General features: G+C 43.7%; 1 protein-coding gene across 1 annotated transcript in view; it reads right to left on the bottom strand.

Annotated features, from left to right (window-relative positions):
* Positions 1 to 16,757, bottom strand: part of GABRG1 (gamma-aminobutyric acid type A receptor subunit gamma1) — an 86,678-nt gene that overhangs the window by 13,976 nt on the left and 55,945 nt on the right. The window contains exons 6-9 of the mRNA XM_054989662.1: positions 10,298 to 10,380; positions 4,497 to 4,634; positions 4,046 to 4,198; positions 1,518 to 1,729 (exon numbers count right to left, since the gene is read on the bottom strand). Of these exons, the coding sequence (XP_054845637.1) occupies positions 1,518 to 1,729; positions 4,046 to 4,198; positions 4,497 to 4,634; positions 10,298 to 10,380 (586 nt within the window). The remainder of the gene's footprint in view (positions 1 to 1,517; positions 1,730 to 4,045; positions 4,199 to 4,496; positions 4,635 to 10,297; positions 10,381 to 16,757) is intronic.

Raw genomic sequence — 16,757 nt, 5'->3', positions numbered from 1 at the left:
CATTATTTCTCATATTCTCGGTTTCTTGGGGACCTAGTTTTTATCAAATCCAGTTGCACTTTAACAGCACAACCCTAAGCAGAGTTACTCCAGTCTAAGTCCACTGAAATCAATAGGCTTAGACTGGAGTAACTCTGCTTAGGATCAGAGGAGTTAGCCGTGTTAGTCTGTAGTAGCAAAATAGTAAAGAGTCCAGTAGCACCTTTAAGACTAACTTTATTGTAGCATAAGCTTTCAAGAGCCACAGCTCTCTTCTGATGCATCTGACGAAGAGAGCTCTGGCTCTCGAAAGCTTATGCTACAATAAAGTTAGTCTTAAAGGTGCTACTGGACTCTTTACTATTCTGCTTAGGATTGCACTGTAACTTTCTCTTCCATGGCTTCACGCGACTTCAATGATCTTAAGGTGTTATGTGTCTGGACTAAAGCTAAGTTAATTATGTGAGGGGAGGGGCTACAGATATCTAGGCATAATAATAATTGCAAAAGGTCGTGGCAAAAAGATATAAAACATTATCCCTCAGCCCCAATTTTCGTAGCTGGTTTGGAATTCCTCCCGTTACCCCAGCATCATTGTTGGCCTCTCTCAGACCTGCTTTGCTGTGCTCTCTTCCTATGCCTGGTCAATTTCCAAGCTCCGGGGCTGCCTCGGGGCTGCCAAGGAATCCTTTCCCCTTCCTCTCCGAGATCAGGCTTGCAAGTCTTTGGTTGTTTCCTTCTCACTTTCCCAATAGGCAGGTAGTAATTAGGGAAAGGTTTGGGGGTTTGCATTTTAAAATCCCCCCATTGTCATGATAGCTGTTTAATTTGGTCTCTCTGTATTAATCCAATAAAAACCTTTTAATTTAAGAACACTTATTCCCCCTCGTTCTTCCAGGTGCAGTACTGAATCTGGACCTCTGTATACACTGGTTTTAAATGCCCCACCGCTCTGACTCATTGTACCATTCAGCCATTAGCAGATAAACCAAGTCCCTTCCAAATATAAGCTGAACTCCTGCCTTTCTGCGGCACCATCAGTTAACTATTTCCAAGTCAGGGTTTGGAACATCTCACCCAGAGCCAAGCTACAAGAGATGAATTACATGAGGACGAACACGTGAAGGGAGTCGCAATGTTAGCTGAGAAGCTGAGTTTCAAAAGAGATCGGAAGGCTTTTCCACTCTCTACAGAGCCAGGGGAAATAGCTCCTCAGAGGGTTTGTTAATTTCCTCCACCTCCCTAAGGCTCTGTCAGTTTCACCTCCCCTTCTAGGAGGCAAAGAGGAAATTAACAAACCTCTCTGTAGAGAGAGGAAATTGGCAAAGCCTTCCGATTTCTTTAAAAATCAGCTTCCCAGCTAACATTGAGACTCCCTTCATGTGCATGTCCTCATGTAATTTGTCTCTTGTAGCTTAGCTCTCACAGAGCAGTGTTATTTGTTAAAATACTCTCTAAAATTTTACACCACCAGCAATGCCTGTATACTAGGAACAGGAAGAGGAAAACCTCTGTGATGTTCCAACTTTTATACTTACCAAAGTCTTCCTGTTTGCTCTCTTATCATTCTTCTTGGCTCCTTTTTTGTTGCTGGTGAAATAATGCAAGGTGCCATACTCCATCAAGGCAGCAAAGACGAAAATGAAACACACAGAGACAAAAAGGTCCATTGCTGTTACATAAGAGACCTTGGGGAGAGACTTCCTTGCAATTGTACTCAGCGTTGTCATTGTCAAAACAGTGGTAATGCCTGTTCAGAAATAACAGAAAGGGGTGTGTTTTTTCTCACAAGAAACTGCAGGAATATTAAAGTACCGAGATGCTAGAAGATGCAACAGGCCGTTTCTATGGAGCTACGAGGGACTCGTTGCCGTGAACCATGGTGGCATGCTGTATTATAGTTTTTAACCATGTGTTTTGGTATTTTAACTGGGTTATTTTTGCAAGTTCCTTGAGGACTCTGCTGACTCAGGTGGGTGGATGGAAAGAACCTGAAGGCTAGTCATTGGGTTTGTTCAAGACAAAATGCAAAACCATTATCTGAATGAGGGATGTACTCTTCCACATACCCATGAGGATCAGTAAACTTCAGTTTCTCTCCAAACCAGGATTGCAAAACAACTTCAAACTGTGAGCATTTTCAAGCTACTCCGCACCCTGGTTCAGCAGTCCTTGTGAACCAAGCCACTGTTGACATCGTTTTACCCCCAAATTTTGTTTAATTGTTAAAATATATTTTGAATGTACGCTTCAAACCTATTCGGCAATGCTGTATGTATGTTATATATTTATTTATATGCTGTATTTAGGGAAATGACACTTATATCAAAATGGTTGTTCTTCAGCAAGCCTTCAGATTATTTAATTTAATAAAATCAAAAGAGTCCAGTAGCACCTTTAAGACTAACCAATTTTATTGTAGCATAAACTTTCGAGAATCACGTTCTCTTTGTCAGATGCATCTGATGAAGAGAGCTGTGGTTCTCGAAAGCTTATGCTACAATAAAATTGGTTAGTCTTAAAGGTGCTACAGGACTCTTTTTGATTTTGCTACTACAGACTAACACGGCTAACTCCTCTGGATTTAATTTAATACTATTTTATACTATTTTAAATGTTTTACATTTAAATTGATTAAAATTTTAAGTTTTTTACCCTTTTAATGTTGGCCACCTTGAGGGCCCAATTTAGATGGAAAGGCAGCAAACAAACATGTTAAACTAATAAAATAAATTATATGAAAATAATCTGCTGCACTAATATTAGATTATTATTTGCATTGCGTGCTTTGAAATGATTTCATATTTTATGGTGCTTTTGTTACAAACCCACTTTTGAGGTTCTTGTGGCTGAAATTATGCGGTATTATAACTTTGCAAGTTTGAATCTCAGTGAGAAAGGTGAATGATAGATGAAGTTAACTAATAATTTAAAGCAATGTATAAATACCATAGCAAATAATTGAGCAGATTTACAGTGCCATTCTTAGCAGAGTGAAACCTTTCTCAGTCCATTGAAGTTCAACCATGTACGCCAGAAGTCTGAAATGAATTGTAATGGGCGGGACACAGGATTCAGTACATAAAAACGGCAAGAATTAAATGGCAGGCGTTACACCTAACTCTTGTGTTCAGGAGGGCGGTGGCTTGAAAATGAAACTGCAGATAACAGTCTATGCGGGAAGCCATTTGTGTGAAGTGACTCCTTGCACGTTTCTGCAGATTTCACAATCATAGCCGTGTCCGCCAGGCCTCCCCCAATTGGTTATACGGGTATGACTGAAAACCAGCCTTGCTGCTTGAGGAACTACTTCATGTATATACAGTGTTCTAGATGGAATAGTGCCCATAGGGTTTCATTTTTCAAACAGCAGTTATTCTGCTGCTGCACATATTCGGCTACAGCCAACCAAGGGGAACGGTTAAAACTTCTGTATCTGTTGATGTGGACTTTTGATTAAGAAAAAAAAATGGATGGCTGAATAGGAACAACTTCCATAAAGCAACATACTGAGAAATAATTTCACACTGTCGTGCTGAAGGCCTGCAGGTGGTGGATTCATGTTATCTCTGGTGTGTTCCATACTACTGCCATTTTTGTGCTACTTGAAGAAGATGTAAGGCAATCTGAAAATGTTCAGGCTGCTGAGGGCCAAGCTACAAGTGATGCCTGACACAGGTTGGACACTTGTCAGATTCCCTCAAGTTTTGATGGGAAATGTAGGCATCCTGGTCTTGCAGCTTGGCTCTCTGACTGCTGTCCAATGGACTTTTCAACTGTCACTTGTCCAACATTCCGCCAAGCTGCCTACATTTCCCACCAAAACTTGAGGGAAGCTGACAAGTGTCCAACCTGTGTCATTCATCACTTGTAGCTTGGCTGTGAGACTTTGGTAGTGCAACCCTAAGCAGAGTTACAGCTTTCTAAGCCTGCTGAAGTTAATGGGCTTCGAAGGGAATTGCTGTTGCTTAGGATATACACCCCTGGTTTATTTTCTTCTTTCTGGTGCTCCTTTCTACAGGTGTGTGAACACTGAAGTACAGGTGAGCTGGGAGATCACAGGTACCTAAGGATGTCCTTGCAGGCACTGCATCTTTATTAATCCAAAACGACACCCAGGAAAGAACAACAGTCAGTATGCAAGGAATGTATGTTTGAATCGTAAAATATCCCATGCGTCTGCTCAGATCAAAGAAGATCGTCATGACAACATAATCCCCTACAAGAAAAGAATTCCACAATCAATTATACCATGCAAGTTACTTTCTGCTACACATTTCATTTTGCCTTCACTCCCCAAATGATACCTTACTGTGGATGAAAATTGCTACTGGAGAAATGACCTATGATCAAACATGCACACATTCCATTTCTAAAAAAATAAAGTCACTGCAATTGCATTTTCATTGCACAATTTCAAATGTGCTAAAATACTCTGGGGGCATATGTCTGGAAATACGCATAACAAAGATAATCTATCTTAAATATATGGAAGGAAATTCCAGGTTATTCCTTACCAGACTGAGTATGAGAGATATCGGTTGTATTTCTTAAACCTACAAATGCAAATTGATACAATCTCCAGTATTCTGGATCCGCCACTTCAACAGAAGATTTCTTCCATTTGTACACAATTTCATTCTTGGGGTAGCCATCTAGAAAATAGGAGCACGATACCAATTACTCTCTCTCTCACACTCCCTTCCTATATATAATATATATAAATATAAATATAAATATAAATATAAATATAAATATAAATATAAATATAAATATAAATATAAATATAAATATAAATATAAATATAAATATAAATATAAATATAAATATATGACTACAGAAAGACTTATAAGGAACTGGTCACCTAATTGCTGGATAAACAAACTTAAGGTATATTGTTGAAGGCTTTCACGGCCGGAGAACATTAGTTGTTGTAGATTTTCTGGGCTGTATAGCCGTGGTTTTGGCATTGTAGTTCCTGACGTTTCGCCGGCAGCTGTGACTGGTATCTTCAGAGGTGTAGCACCAAAAGACAGAAGTCTCTCAGTGTCAATGTGTGGAGAAGATGTTACCAGATAATTTATATCTACTCAGGAAGGTGGGTTTGGGCTGAGTAATCCTGTAAGAGTTTCCCAGGGAGTGGAATGCTCCCCCCATTAGCATTCCACACTCTGGGAAACTGTAGAGGGCAGACAGGACTCGACGGCCAATGGTGCGCCGTGACGGCATGGAGAACCATGGGGCAAAATGCTGAAGCAGCCTGCGTAAGCCCACGCCCTCCACAATGGATAGGGGGAATCCTTGTAGGGCAATAGTCTCTGCCACAATGCAAATGCCCACCTCCTGAGCCCTTGACCTCACCCTTTTCAGCGGCACTGTCCCTGACCCTGAGGGAACAACCTGCACAAGGGCGGCCTGCCTGACCATTCCACTCCCACCACCAGCAGTCTCAGGGCAAGGCTTCTTGCTTGGGGTGGATTCTGGTGACCCTCCCACTGATCCCTGGTAGTCCTCTTTCTCCCCCCACCGGATACTTCGCTGGCCGAGGATGGGGACCACAGGCTTGGGTGGTGTGTCTTCAGGTACCTACTCAGGACCATCGACGACAGGTGCTTTGGGTCATTGCCCCTGTGCACCAGGCCACTGCAGGCACGGCACTGCACCACACAGGGGTCATTCAGAAGGGTCTGAAAGTGGATCCATACGGAGAGCTTGAAACCTGGCCCACTAACTGTTCCAGGGGAAGGAGAACGAAGGCCAAGCTGCAAAGCTGGTGCTAGAAGAGTGAGGGGTGGACTGCAGGCAGGGACAGCACCAAGATTTTGGGATGGGGACAGGATGGATGTTTCATCGAACCCCAACCATTCCTCCATGGACCCCTGGCCCTCCTCCTCCTCCTCAAAAAGTTTAAGGAGATCCTCTTCCTCTGGCAGCAAGAGCTCTTTGGCCTCCTCCCAAGCCCCCACAGCTGAATCTTGGGGATCAGGAAGTTCTGCTGCCCCCGAGCCCTGCCCAGTACTGCTTCCTATGTGGCAACCAGGACAATCTTTGCACTTCCCCCCACGATCACCCTTGGCCCCCGCCCGAAGCCTCATTGTGCCAGCAAACAAGAATCAAGGAGGAATGAGAAGGAGAGCCCTCAGGCGAGGTGCCCACTGAGCTTGGCCCCAGAGCCAGGCAGCAGCCCTGGAACGAGAGGGAGGTGGTAAAGCACTAGCCCAGCACTCCCAGAGACCTGACCAGATCAGGCACTGATGATAATGTGAGCCCTCAGCCAAGGTGCCCACTGAGCTTGGCCCCAGGGCCTGGCAGCAGCCCTGGAACCAGAGGGAGGGGGTACAGCACTAGCCCAGCACTCCCAGAAACCCGACCAGATCAGACACTGATAGTAATCAGTGTGAGCCCTCAGCCGAGGTGCCCACTGAGCTTGGCCCCAGGGCCTGGCAGCAGCCCTGGAACCAGAGGAGATAGATCCCTATCTCATCACACACACAAAAAATTCAAGCTCCAATGCACTCTCCCTGTCTCTCTCCCAAAAGGCTAGCAACAGCTCTCTCCCACTCCAAAGTTCAGGCAGTCCCTGCCTCCGTTGCCAAAGGAATTGATTGAAGGTGTCCGACTGTCTGGCTTCACGAACAGCAGACGAACGCGGCTTGCGGCGACCACTTGTTTGTTTAAAGTGGTGCCTCACGAACGGCTTGTTTGCGAACAACCGAACAGGACACAGTATCCTATTCCAGGACACTAAAATACTTGACAACACTTCCGACTACTTTGTCAGACTGCACAGGGAAGCCATTAAAATTCACAAGCATAAGCACAATTTCAACAGGAAAGAAGAGACTTTAAGAATGAATAGAGCATGGTTTCCAGTCCTGAAAAACACCAGGCTAACAAAACACTCTATACCCAACAATAGCCCTGCAGAGAAGATTAGCACATCAAGCACCAATCCATATGCAAAAGAACCTCCTCAGGATACAGTGAAGCCTCCCTCCATTAGCATTCCACACCCTGGGAAACTCTTACAGGATGACTCAGCCCAACCCCAACCCTCCTGAGTAGATATAAATGACCTGCCAACGTCTTTTCCACACTGTGACACTGAGAGATCTCTGTCTTTTGGTGCTACACCTCTGAAGATGCCAGCCACAGCTGCTGGCGAAACGTCAGGAACTACAATGCCAAGACCACGGCAATACAGCCCGGAAAATCCACAACAACCAGCCGATCGGGCTGTTTGTGGGTTTAGTTCGTATTGCTGTTCGTGCCCACCTCTAGTCTTTACCCGCTGATAGAAAATACTGATAGAGGGGGACAAACCGATCTCCTTGGGAAAGGAATTTCTTAATTTCACTTCCTCTGGTTACCACCAGAACCCTGAAGGTTACTGCCATGGTAGGGTCATATGAGAGTACATGTCCTTAAGATACACTGGTCCCAAACTGAATAGGGCATGCAGCTGTAGTTGTTTTGAACAGGACTTGTGTATGCCACATGAAGGAGGAGTGATAATGTATACAAACACCTTTTCAAAGTTTCCTCCAAACAATTAGCAGAATATGCCCCTTTGATTTAGCTCAGCTTTACATGTAAACTGCAGAAATTTAAATTCCAAACCAGATAAGTCTTATGAATGTTTGATAGCATGGCACCCAGCTGGACAATCTCTTCTACAAAAAGTTATTTATTGTGAAGGACTACTGGAAAATGCATTTAAGAGCAAGGGATGCTAGACGCTGAAGGTATATTATCTACTGAATTTTGAAGATTGTATTAAAAGTTTGAATTTCTTAAATGCATAGGCTGTCTTCTCAACTATCATTTGGCCACTCTACAAGACTTTTACTATATGATATAAACAGTTGATGAAGCAAAATGTATACTCTAACATAATCTAATAGTTTCTTCTAAATTAAGCTTTTTTTGTGCTCCAATAAAATTACTACTATTACCACCATCACCACCACTACCAAGAGCTTCTAAAGAGGTGATGTAACAATACAGCAAAATGAGAAACAGATGAAAGAGTATTTTAATGGATATCTTGAAATTAGTCATGGCTAAATTCCGTTGAAATAGGGCAAGTTAATTGCAACTGATACATCAGTGCAATTGGGCATTAAGATGACTTATTTTAAGCGTCTTGGAGTCTCTATGTGCTGTTATATTTTCAAAATTGATAGGTCTTAAATTGCTTTTGAGATATGTTTGTTTCATTTCCGAATAGATCGCTGAGGTCGAATTCATCTATGCACGTAAATCTTGAATCCAACCCAAATAGATCCTGGCCGTTTCCAGACGGCTCTCCGCTGCTCGGAAGAAGCCGGAAGATCGTGAAAAAACCGCAGAAGATCGCGTTTTCTCGCGCGAGATTTGCGTGACGTCATGTGAACTGTGTCATGTGACGTCGCACAAATCTCGCACGAGAAAACACGATCTTCCGCGGGTTTTTTTGCGATCTTCCGGCTTCTTCCGAGCAGCGGGGAGCCATCTGGAAACGGCCCCTGTCTGGAAATGGAAGGAAACTCCATTTTCAAATGGATTTTCAGCTGAGTTAACACCAAGGGCAAAAGGGTTCTCATAATGAGAAGCACCATCAGAAGAAATATCTTTGGAAAGATCAGAATGTGAAAGAACTTCCACGTAAATATTGAAGAAAGGATTAAGTAATAAATGACATGTTGAAAAGATACTCTTTAGTTAAATTTCATCCCCTATTAAGCTTAATATCTAGTAATGAATTGTTTAGATATACTCAGTATTTTATTCTGCCCGTGACAGTGTAATGTCCTTGTGAACAAATTAATTTTATATGCTTATTACTGTTTATAAAGCTGGCCGCAGTTCTGAAAAGTCTGTGGAGCTAGTCATTCTTAGACAAATTTAGAGTGAGTTAAAATAACAGAGACATATGTGGTGCTGTGTTCAAGGGATAAATCTACTGACAATTATCTTTGTATTGCTGTTTCCACATAGGTCTCATGCCAGATTCCACAACAGATAACTTTGCATACTTGGTGATTAATTGGGATCGCATTCTTCCCTGGAAAAGATCAAGGCAGCTTCTTCCAGGCTGGTCCACAAGCAATCTTAAACCAAATAGTTCAATTCAGTAGAAACAGTCAATTCCAAGAGAAACATCAAGGCTGGTAGACAGAAGGCAGGTGAGATACAGTAGTTGTATACGGCCAGATGAAATAATATTGTTTTCTCAGGCCTTCAGTCCTGCCGTGCTTTAAAACTGCAATATCCTAATCCATCTGGACTGGCAGTGCTGTAGCATAGCAAAGATATGCAACCTGCTTGGTGAAGGCAGAAAGTATCTGGGCCAGTTTGATACCCCCAGTACTAAAATACTATTCAAACTACAAATTTTATATTGGTTTTATTGTACTTCAACTGTCTTGATGTCCCCTGGACTCTGCTCAACCCTTTTTGATACCCAAAGTCAGCATAATATAGCTTCCCTTTTCTTGAATTATTCCATCTAAATTGTGCTGAGATCTCTCTCCTCCTCCTCTGGCACCTTCAGTTTTCGGATGCATTCGTTTCTGTGTACCCTGGAAACTGCAGCCTTAGTGTCAGGCACCTCAAACCTGCATTCTCTCAAGCTACATTTCCCAAGATACAGAGATGCAGGGCTTTTTTTCAGGGGGAACGCGGGGGAATGGAGTTCCGGAACCTCTTGAAAATGGTCACATGGCTGGTGGCCCCGCCCCCTGATCTCCAGACAGAGGGGAGTTGAGATTGCCGAGCGGCGCAGAGGGCAATCTAAACTCCCCTCTGTCTGGAGATCAGGGGGCGGGGCCACCAGCCATGTGGCCATTTTCTCCGAGGGCAACCCACTGAGTTCCACCACCTCTTTTCCCAGAAAAAAAGCCCTGCAGAGGTGTGAACATTTGCAACAAAAGAACATCCAGTGAAGGAACAGGAATGGGGAAGAAAAAGGTTCTTGGCCAGCCCTGCAGCAGCTCAACTAGCCTGGCCTGCAGATTAAGGCCAGGTGAGAGGAGAGAAGCCTCCGTAACAGTCCCATTATCTCCTCGTCTTCTCTGACTTTTGTCAACCAAGTGCCAGAATAAGTTGTAGATAATGTAGCTAATATTAATGACTGATTTGAAAAAAAAAATCAGGCATTAATAATCATGGTTTCTTGGGCATTCATTACTTGATTAGTTAATATTCAAATTATATCTCCCTGCCAAGCATTTCCTTTCCAGCCTAAGAAAATGAGAAATGCAGCCCTTTTGCAACTTCTTAATCAACAGTGCCTCATTTTAAAGAGAGAGAAATAAAGGGTTTTTTTACCACCTACAGCTTGAAAACTCCAGCGGACAGGAATGTGCATCCATGGGAAAGTTGTGAAGTTTCAGGTAACACTCAGCATTAATTGTCAACCTAATTGAAAGGAGAAAAAATATTATGAGAAAAGGATGATCAAACTATCAGAAATGCTGAGTAAGCGCTCCGTCAGACAGAGAAGTCACTTTTGCCAAAGAACTGCCAAGATCCACAAAGCCCCTTCAGGAATTCATAGAGGATATTCATGGAGGATTGTGGTGACTAGCCATGGTGACTAAAAGCAGCCTCAACATCCAGATGCAGAAAACTTTTGAACAGCAGTGTGAGGAGGCAATATGGGAGGTGAGACCGCAGGTTCTATGACTTGTGGTTGGCCGGCCATCCACAGTGACTGATTGGCCACTGTGAGAAAGGATGCTGAATTTAGGAAGAACTTCCTGACAGTGAGAGCGGAAGCGGAACAGGCTTCCTCGGGAGGTGGCGGGCTCTCCTTCTTTGGAAGTTTTTAAGCAGAGGCAAGATGGCTGATTCTGTGAGCCTGGGCAGATCATGAGAGTGCTTAGTTTTTGTGGCTACATGCCGATCGCCACCATGGGGTCAGGTGGTGGTTTTCCACAGGCTGGTTTGGCTACGGATCTTGGAGGTGTTTTGCTATCTTCTGGGCATTGAGCAGGGGTCACTGGGGCAGTCGGGGGGGGTGGCATTTGTGAATTTCCTGCATTGTGCAGGGGGTTGGACTAGATGACCCTAGAGGTCCCTTCCAACCTTATGATTCTATGAACTGGATGGACCACTGGGTCAATCCAGCAGGGCTCTTCTGATGTTCTTATGGCATGCCCGAGGGAGGGATTTGGGGGGCAATTCCTTTGAATGGCACGGCCTTGTGGCAAGGCAAAGGCTGACTTTGAAGCTCCCCTAACATTCAAAAGTTTCATAGCCATTTCCCATGTCATTGGTGGCAACAGGCAACTTTTTGAGAAATATACACAGAGCTCCCTTGGGCAGGCAGAAATAGTTGCATGGTTACTTTGATCTCAGCCACCATGTGCCGTTAACACAAAAGATCGATGCTGCTGTAGCGATTGACACTGTGGACTGGAAAAATGTAACCCATGGTACCCTAAAAGAAATAACACCCAAGGTTGAAGACATTGTGCTTTGAGACATTTTGCATCAAGCTCCGGTTTGCCATGCTTGTCTAACTGCAGGCACCTGGGCAAAGTGTTTCCTCTGCACATCCCAGAATTCTGACTGGGCAAATCAAGGTTTGGAAGCCTAATTTGTGAGGAAGACACATATGCCAATTTGCTCAAGTGCTTGCTTTCAGATGCAAGGTTACCCAAACCAGGAGGTTTTCAATCATGCTCTGTATACAAGGGGAGAAGCACATGACATGGAGAACCAGCTGTGCTCATATTTATCAAAGACAAACAGAAGAGCGTTGCAGCTTCAAAACATGGCCTTACTCCCTGCATTAGACTGTGGGAATATATTCTCTTGGTCAGAAACCTTTGCTTCTTCCCCCTTTATGTCTTGCATATGTGTGTGACTACCCAGTAAAATCTACAAAGCTCACTGAATTTTGTCAGTGTATGAGAAGAGGAGGTAAACACATATGACAGTATCTGCAAAAATCCTACAAAAGGCAGTCACATGACTGAATAATAATATTATTTGGCTTTACTTCTAAGGCAGAAAAGCATCCATGTGTCTGCAAATAAAAAGCTGCCACACCTGAGGAATTATGCAAATAGACACTTGGAAGACTAGCAGGTTTCCTCTTATCCATGCCCTAAGGAAGAACAGCACAGGCTCTCTCATCCCTTAACAACAAAGATGTTGCCCTCTGTGCACAATGGTATTGCTTGAGATCGTACATGTAAATATGCACATTTTAACCATTTGCTTGCCTACAGGTCCCCTGCCCCCGGAAATTTCTGGGCAATGAATTCAATCTGAAATGGTGTGTGAGCATCAGTCCAGTTGAAGTCAATGAGACTGATATGTACAGTGAAGACTGAGGTCACAAGACTTATGCAGTGAACTCAGTCGGACCTGTAGCCAAGGAAACGTGGATCAGGCTCTGCTTCTCACAGTCTTCAATGGAGTTTGAAACTTGCAGTTACACTCACACAGAACATGGCATACTGGGATGAGAGAGAAGGAAACAGGTAACCATGTGATCCAGTTAAAAATGTCTTCCTTCAAGCTGCAAGACCGTCTATTGGCCATTAATGTAGCAGCCCTTCAGCAAACATGTTTATTTCTTCATAATATATAGTTTGCAAAGTATATTCCTTTACTAATTACTTACTGAAGTTACAAAATCAAAAAGAGTCCAGTAGCACCTTTAAGACTAACCAATTTTATTGTAGCATAAGCTTTCGAGAATCAAGTTATCTTCGTCAGATGCATGGTACAGAAACTGGTCAAATATAGAAGAGGAGGGGAGGAGAGAGAAGAGAGAAGATGCAGTTAGCGGGGGAGAGAGGGAGGGTGCAACCAAAACATTCCTTTGCTAGTAAATGTAAACATCTCCTTTTGTTTACATTTTGTTTGCTAGTAAATATTTACATTTACTAGCAAAGGAATGTTTTGGTTGCACCCTGCCTCTCTCCCCCGCTAACTGCATCTTCTCTCTCCTCCCCTCCTCTTCTATATTTGACCAGCCTCTGTATCAGGCATCTGACGAAGATAACTTGATTCTCGAAAGCTTATGCTACAATAAAATTGGTTAGTCTTAAAGGTGCTACTGGACTCTTTTTGATTTTGTTACTACAGACTACCACGGCTAACTCCTCTGGATTACTGAAGTTAGGGCATATTTTTGAAGTTTGGCCGTGCAGACGCAGCAACCAGCTGGTCTTAAGAGGAGCAGAAGAAGAACATAGCCTGACGACAATACAGCAGGCTGAAAACTGCACGCTCTTCAGTTGTTGTTCCTCCTCCTCCTCCTCCTCTGTTTGGCCTCCCACGGAAAGAGAGTGCCATGGAGGAAGGGAGGCCACTAGAGAGTCAAGGGGAGCCAAATAGCTAGAAGCGTTGTCAGATTCTATTATTGCTTCTTCAGTCACCACCATCTGAACTTTTACTTTGTTTTCCCAAACGGTCTCACTTTAGGCAAATCCCAGCCAATTTTTCTCCCTGTGCACAAATGCGCAGTGGATACAAGCTGAACTTTCCATCTCATCCTGGGGCTTCATGAGTCTGTGTCGCATATGTTAATTTGTATTAGGGTAACTTCAGGTTAGTGGGCTGCGTTTCCCGTTTGTTCCTATTAATCCCTATTAATTTTCAACCCCACAGATTAAGTTCTCCTTGTGTTGTCTCGGCCTTGCACTGAGGATTCTCGGAAAGGAGACAGTAGCAATGAAGAGCAAGATCCTTTCTTTCTACTCACAGTAGCAATTTTCTCCTTGAAGATGCTCTTCAAAGGATCTAGCCAAGACTGTGATTACAGATAAGTGACATGTGCATTCATTCATTCATTCATTCATTCATTCATTCATTCATTTATTCATTCATTCATTTATACCCCAGCTTTCTCTGCAATGGGGACTCAAAGCAGCTTACATCGTTCTTCTCTCCTCCATTTTATCCTCACAACAACCTTGTGAAGTAGGCTAGGCTGAGCATGAGTGACTGGCCCAAGGTCACCCAGAAAAAGTCCATGACATAGGTCTGCCATCTGGAACGTGTGTCTCCTGGTCCGACACTCTAAGCAGTATACCATGATGGTATATAAGAAAGAAAGGGGAAATATTGCTTTGTAGGTATGCAAGAAATGGTGCAACAGGGCACGCTTATGCATATTTGCCGCCAGTACCCCATGCCTGTCATTTTAATTTTTAAAAAGGAATTTAAAAGGGGAGGGAGAGGGGCGAATGCGTTTGTTTGGCGGGTTGCTTTCCCCTTAGAAGGACAGGGAGCAACTGCAACATACCTCCCAAGAGAGCAACATGGGGGCCAAAGCCGGGGGGCAGCCCTCTAGTGCTCAGAAGGCAACTAGGGGCAGGGGTATCCCAGCTTAGTCCCCCCAAGGGGCCCCAGCCGAGGGCAAATGGGGAAAGTGCCCATGACTTGCCAGCTTGGCTCAGGGTCGCGTCACTGCGATGAGGGGAAGCTGCCCACTGCACAGCTTATTATGGGCCCTTGGGCTTCTCCCTCAGGAGACTGAGCAGCTAGGGGCCTCCGGGTATGGGGCAGTGGTGGGGGGGCCACCAACCCAGAGATTACTGAGCCCCCCCCCCCCGGACTGGATAAAAGCCCACAACTATGGATTGATTCTTTCTCCTTCCTTCATTTTGATCACTGCAAACTCTAAATAACAGCTAGTACCAGATTTACTGAAAAATCTCATAGATCCAGAGGAGTTAGCCACATTATTCTGTAGTTGCAAAATAGTAAAGAGTCCAGTAGAACCTTTAAGACTAACCAACTTTATTGTAGCATAAGCTTTTGAGAATAAACAGCTGTCTTTGTCAGATGCAACTTTATTGTAGCGTAAGCTTTCAAGAATCACAGCTCTCCATCAGATGCATCTGATGAAGAGAGCTGTGGTTCTCAAAAGCTTACGCTACAATAAAGTTGGTTAGTCTTAAAGGTGCTACTGGAGTCTTTACTATTTGGAAAAATCTCAGTATTTCTCAGTAGTACCCTGAATGTCATTATCTATTTTTTTTAATATAACAAGCATTAACAAAAAATAGGGGTTCCATTTAATTCTTTGGTATGTTAATATTCAATGCACATCCTTACTTATATTGCAACATTAGATGGTAAATGAAAGACAAATTAAAGGAAATAATTTGGACTATGACAGCCTGGCGAAATGAAGAGAGGAGAAGATAATTCTGGAAGGCAGTTCTGAAGATGAGAAGGAGCTCCAAGTTTCCTGGTTGTTTTATCTGAAACAGAAATAAGGGATGTGCTCTGCTGTTGACGAAATAGATCACAGTGTTTAATTTGATGCTCAGTTCAGGAAAAGGAACGTATGAAACAAGACTAATAGCGTGAGCAGAAGCACATTTCCATGGGAATAAGTCTCATTGCGCTTAGAGACGAGCGCACTCGTTGCACTCATCTGACGAAGAGAGCTGTGCTTCTCGAAAGCTTAGGCTACAGTAAAGTTGGTTAGTCTTAGAGGTGCTGCTGGACTCTTTTCTATTTTGCTACTACAGACTAACCCGGCTAACTCCTCTGGGTCTTAGAGAGACACTGACTCCCAAGTAAACATGCATAAGTACAGGATGATAACGGATTTAGCTGCTTTCTATATAATGGGCCTGATAAATCTGCAGATTGCATCCTGCTGTCATTCTTTGAGTTCTAGACAAAATGCGTTGCGTGCCAATACTAATTTGCTTATTCAGTTTCATGCGTAGCAGATTGTAGCTTGTTATAAAAACAAGTCTAGAGTTTGTGCACCTTCTACACAATGTGGAAATAGAATTCCTCGTTCCCAAGTGTTATGATCTCCAAATCAAATAAAAGAAGCGGGGGATGCACAAGGGCTCGTGGGGGTATCTCATATCCCTCTCTTCCACCATTTTCTTTCCTTTTCCTAAAAGCCCCAATATCGTTTTCCTTTTTCGTGCTTCCTTTTCTCTTTCCGACCTCTGGCCAACCTACCTTGATCTGCTTCCCTGTCTTCCACCTCCCTCCTTTCTCTCCCCGGCATCCTCTCCCCGGGCAAAGTCTGGCCCATTTTCTTGGTGCTGTCCAGGTTGGGCCTAGTTGTGTGGTGGGGAACCTGAAAGTATTTCCTCCTGTACACACTTCCCCACACCATTTCCTCTTTCCCTCCCCATCCCCTCTCCTTTCCCTGCTTCCTCCTCCTGCTTCCTTCTCTCCTACATTTTATCTTACACCTCTCTCTATATTTTATCTTCACAACAACACTGTGAGGTAGGATAGATTCAGAGTGTGTGACTGGCTCACTGAGTGAGCTTCCACATCAGAGTGGGGAATTGAACCTGGGTCTCCCATATCCTAATTTCATTTACTTGTAACGTCTGTATGCTGCCTTTCAACCCAAATGGGGCTCCCAAGGCAGAATTTGAAACTCTAACCATTAAACCGCACAGACTTTGAGGGGGGGTTGCTGTGGTTTGCTGCAAGCAGCCAAGCCTGAGTGAGCAAAGCAAGTCACGTACATCTAGTTGCTTGATGGTTGCTGCAGGGCCCGACCTCAACGAATCCTCTCCCAAAGGCCACAACAGCCCCAGAAAGAGCCCTGACCCCTCCCCTTTCCTTTTACTGACAGAACTAAGGCTTGAATTCTAGCAATACTCTTATGGTTGCCTAGCAACAGCCACTGTGGGCATCAGTTTCTTAAAGATATAGTTTCTCTTATCATTTGAGGTTTTTTGCCCCCAATATGTGTGTGTGTGTGTGTTCATTTTTTTACATTTCAAATTTTTCTGCAACCGTGGATGTTTTCTCAGGTTTGTAGAAAGATCTATCTGTCTTGT

The sequence above is a fragment of the Eublepharis macularius genome, chromosome 10 (genome assembly GCF_028583425.1).
Source record: "Eublepharis macularius isolate TG4126 chromosome 10, MPM_Emac_v1.0, whole genome shotgun sequence".
In the NCBI taxonomy this organism is placed as follows: Eukaryota; Metazoa; Chordata; class Lepidosauria; order Squamata; family Eublepharidae; genus Eublepharis; species Eublepharis macularius.
This window is presented reverse-complemented; position numbering and strand designations above follow the sequence as displayed.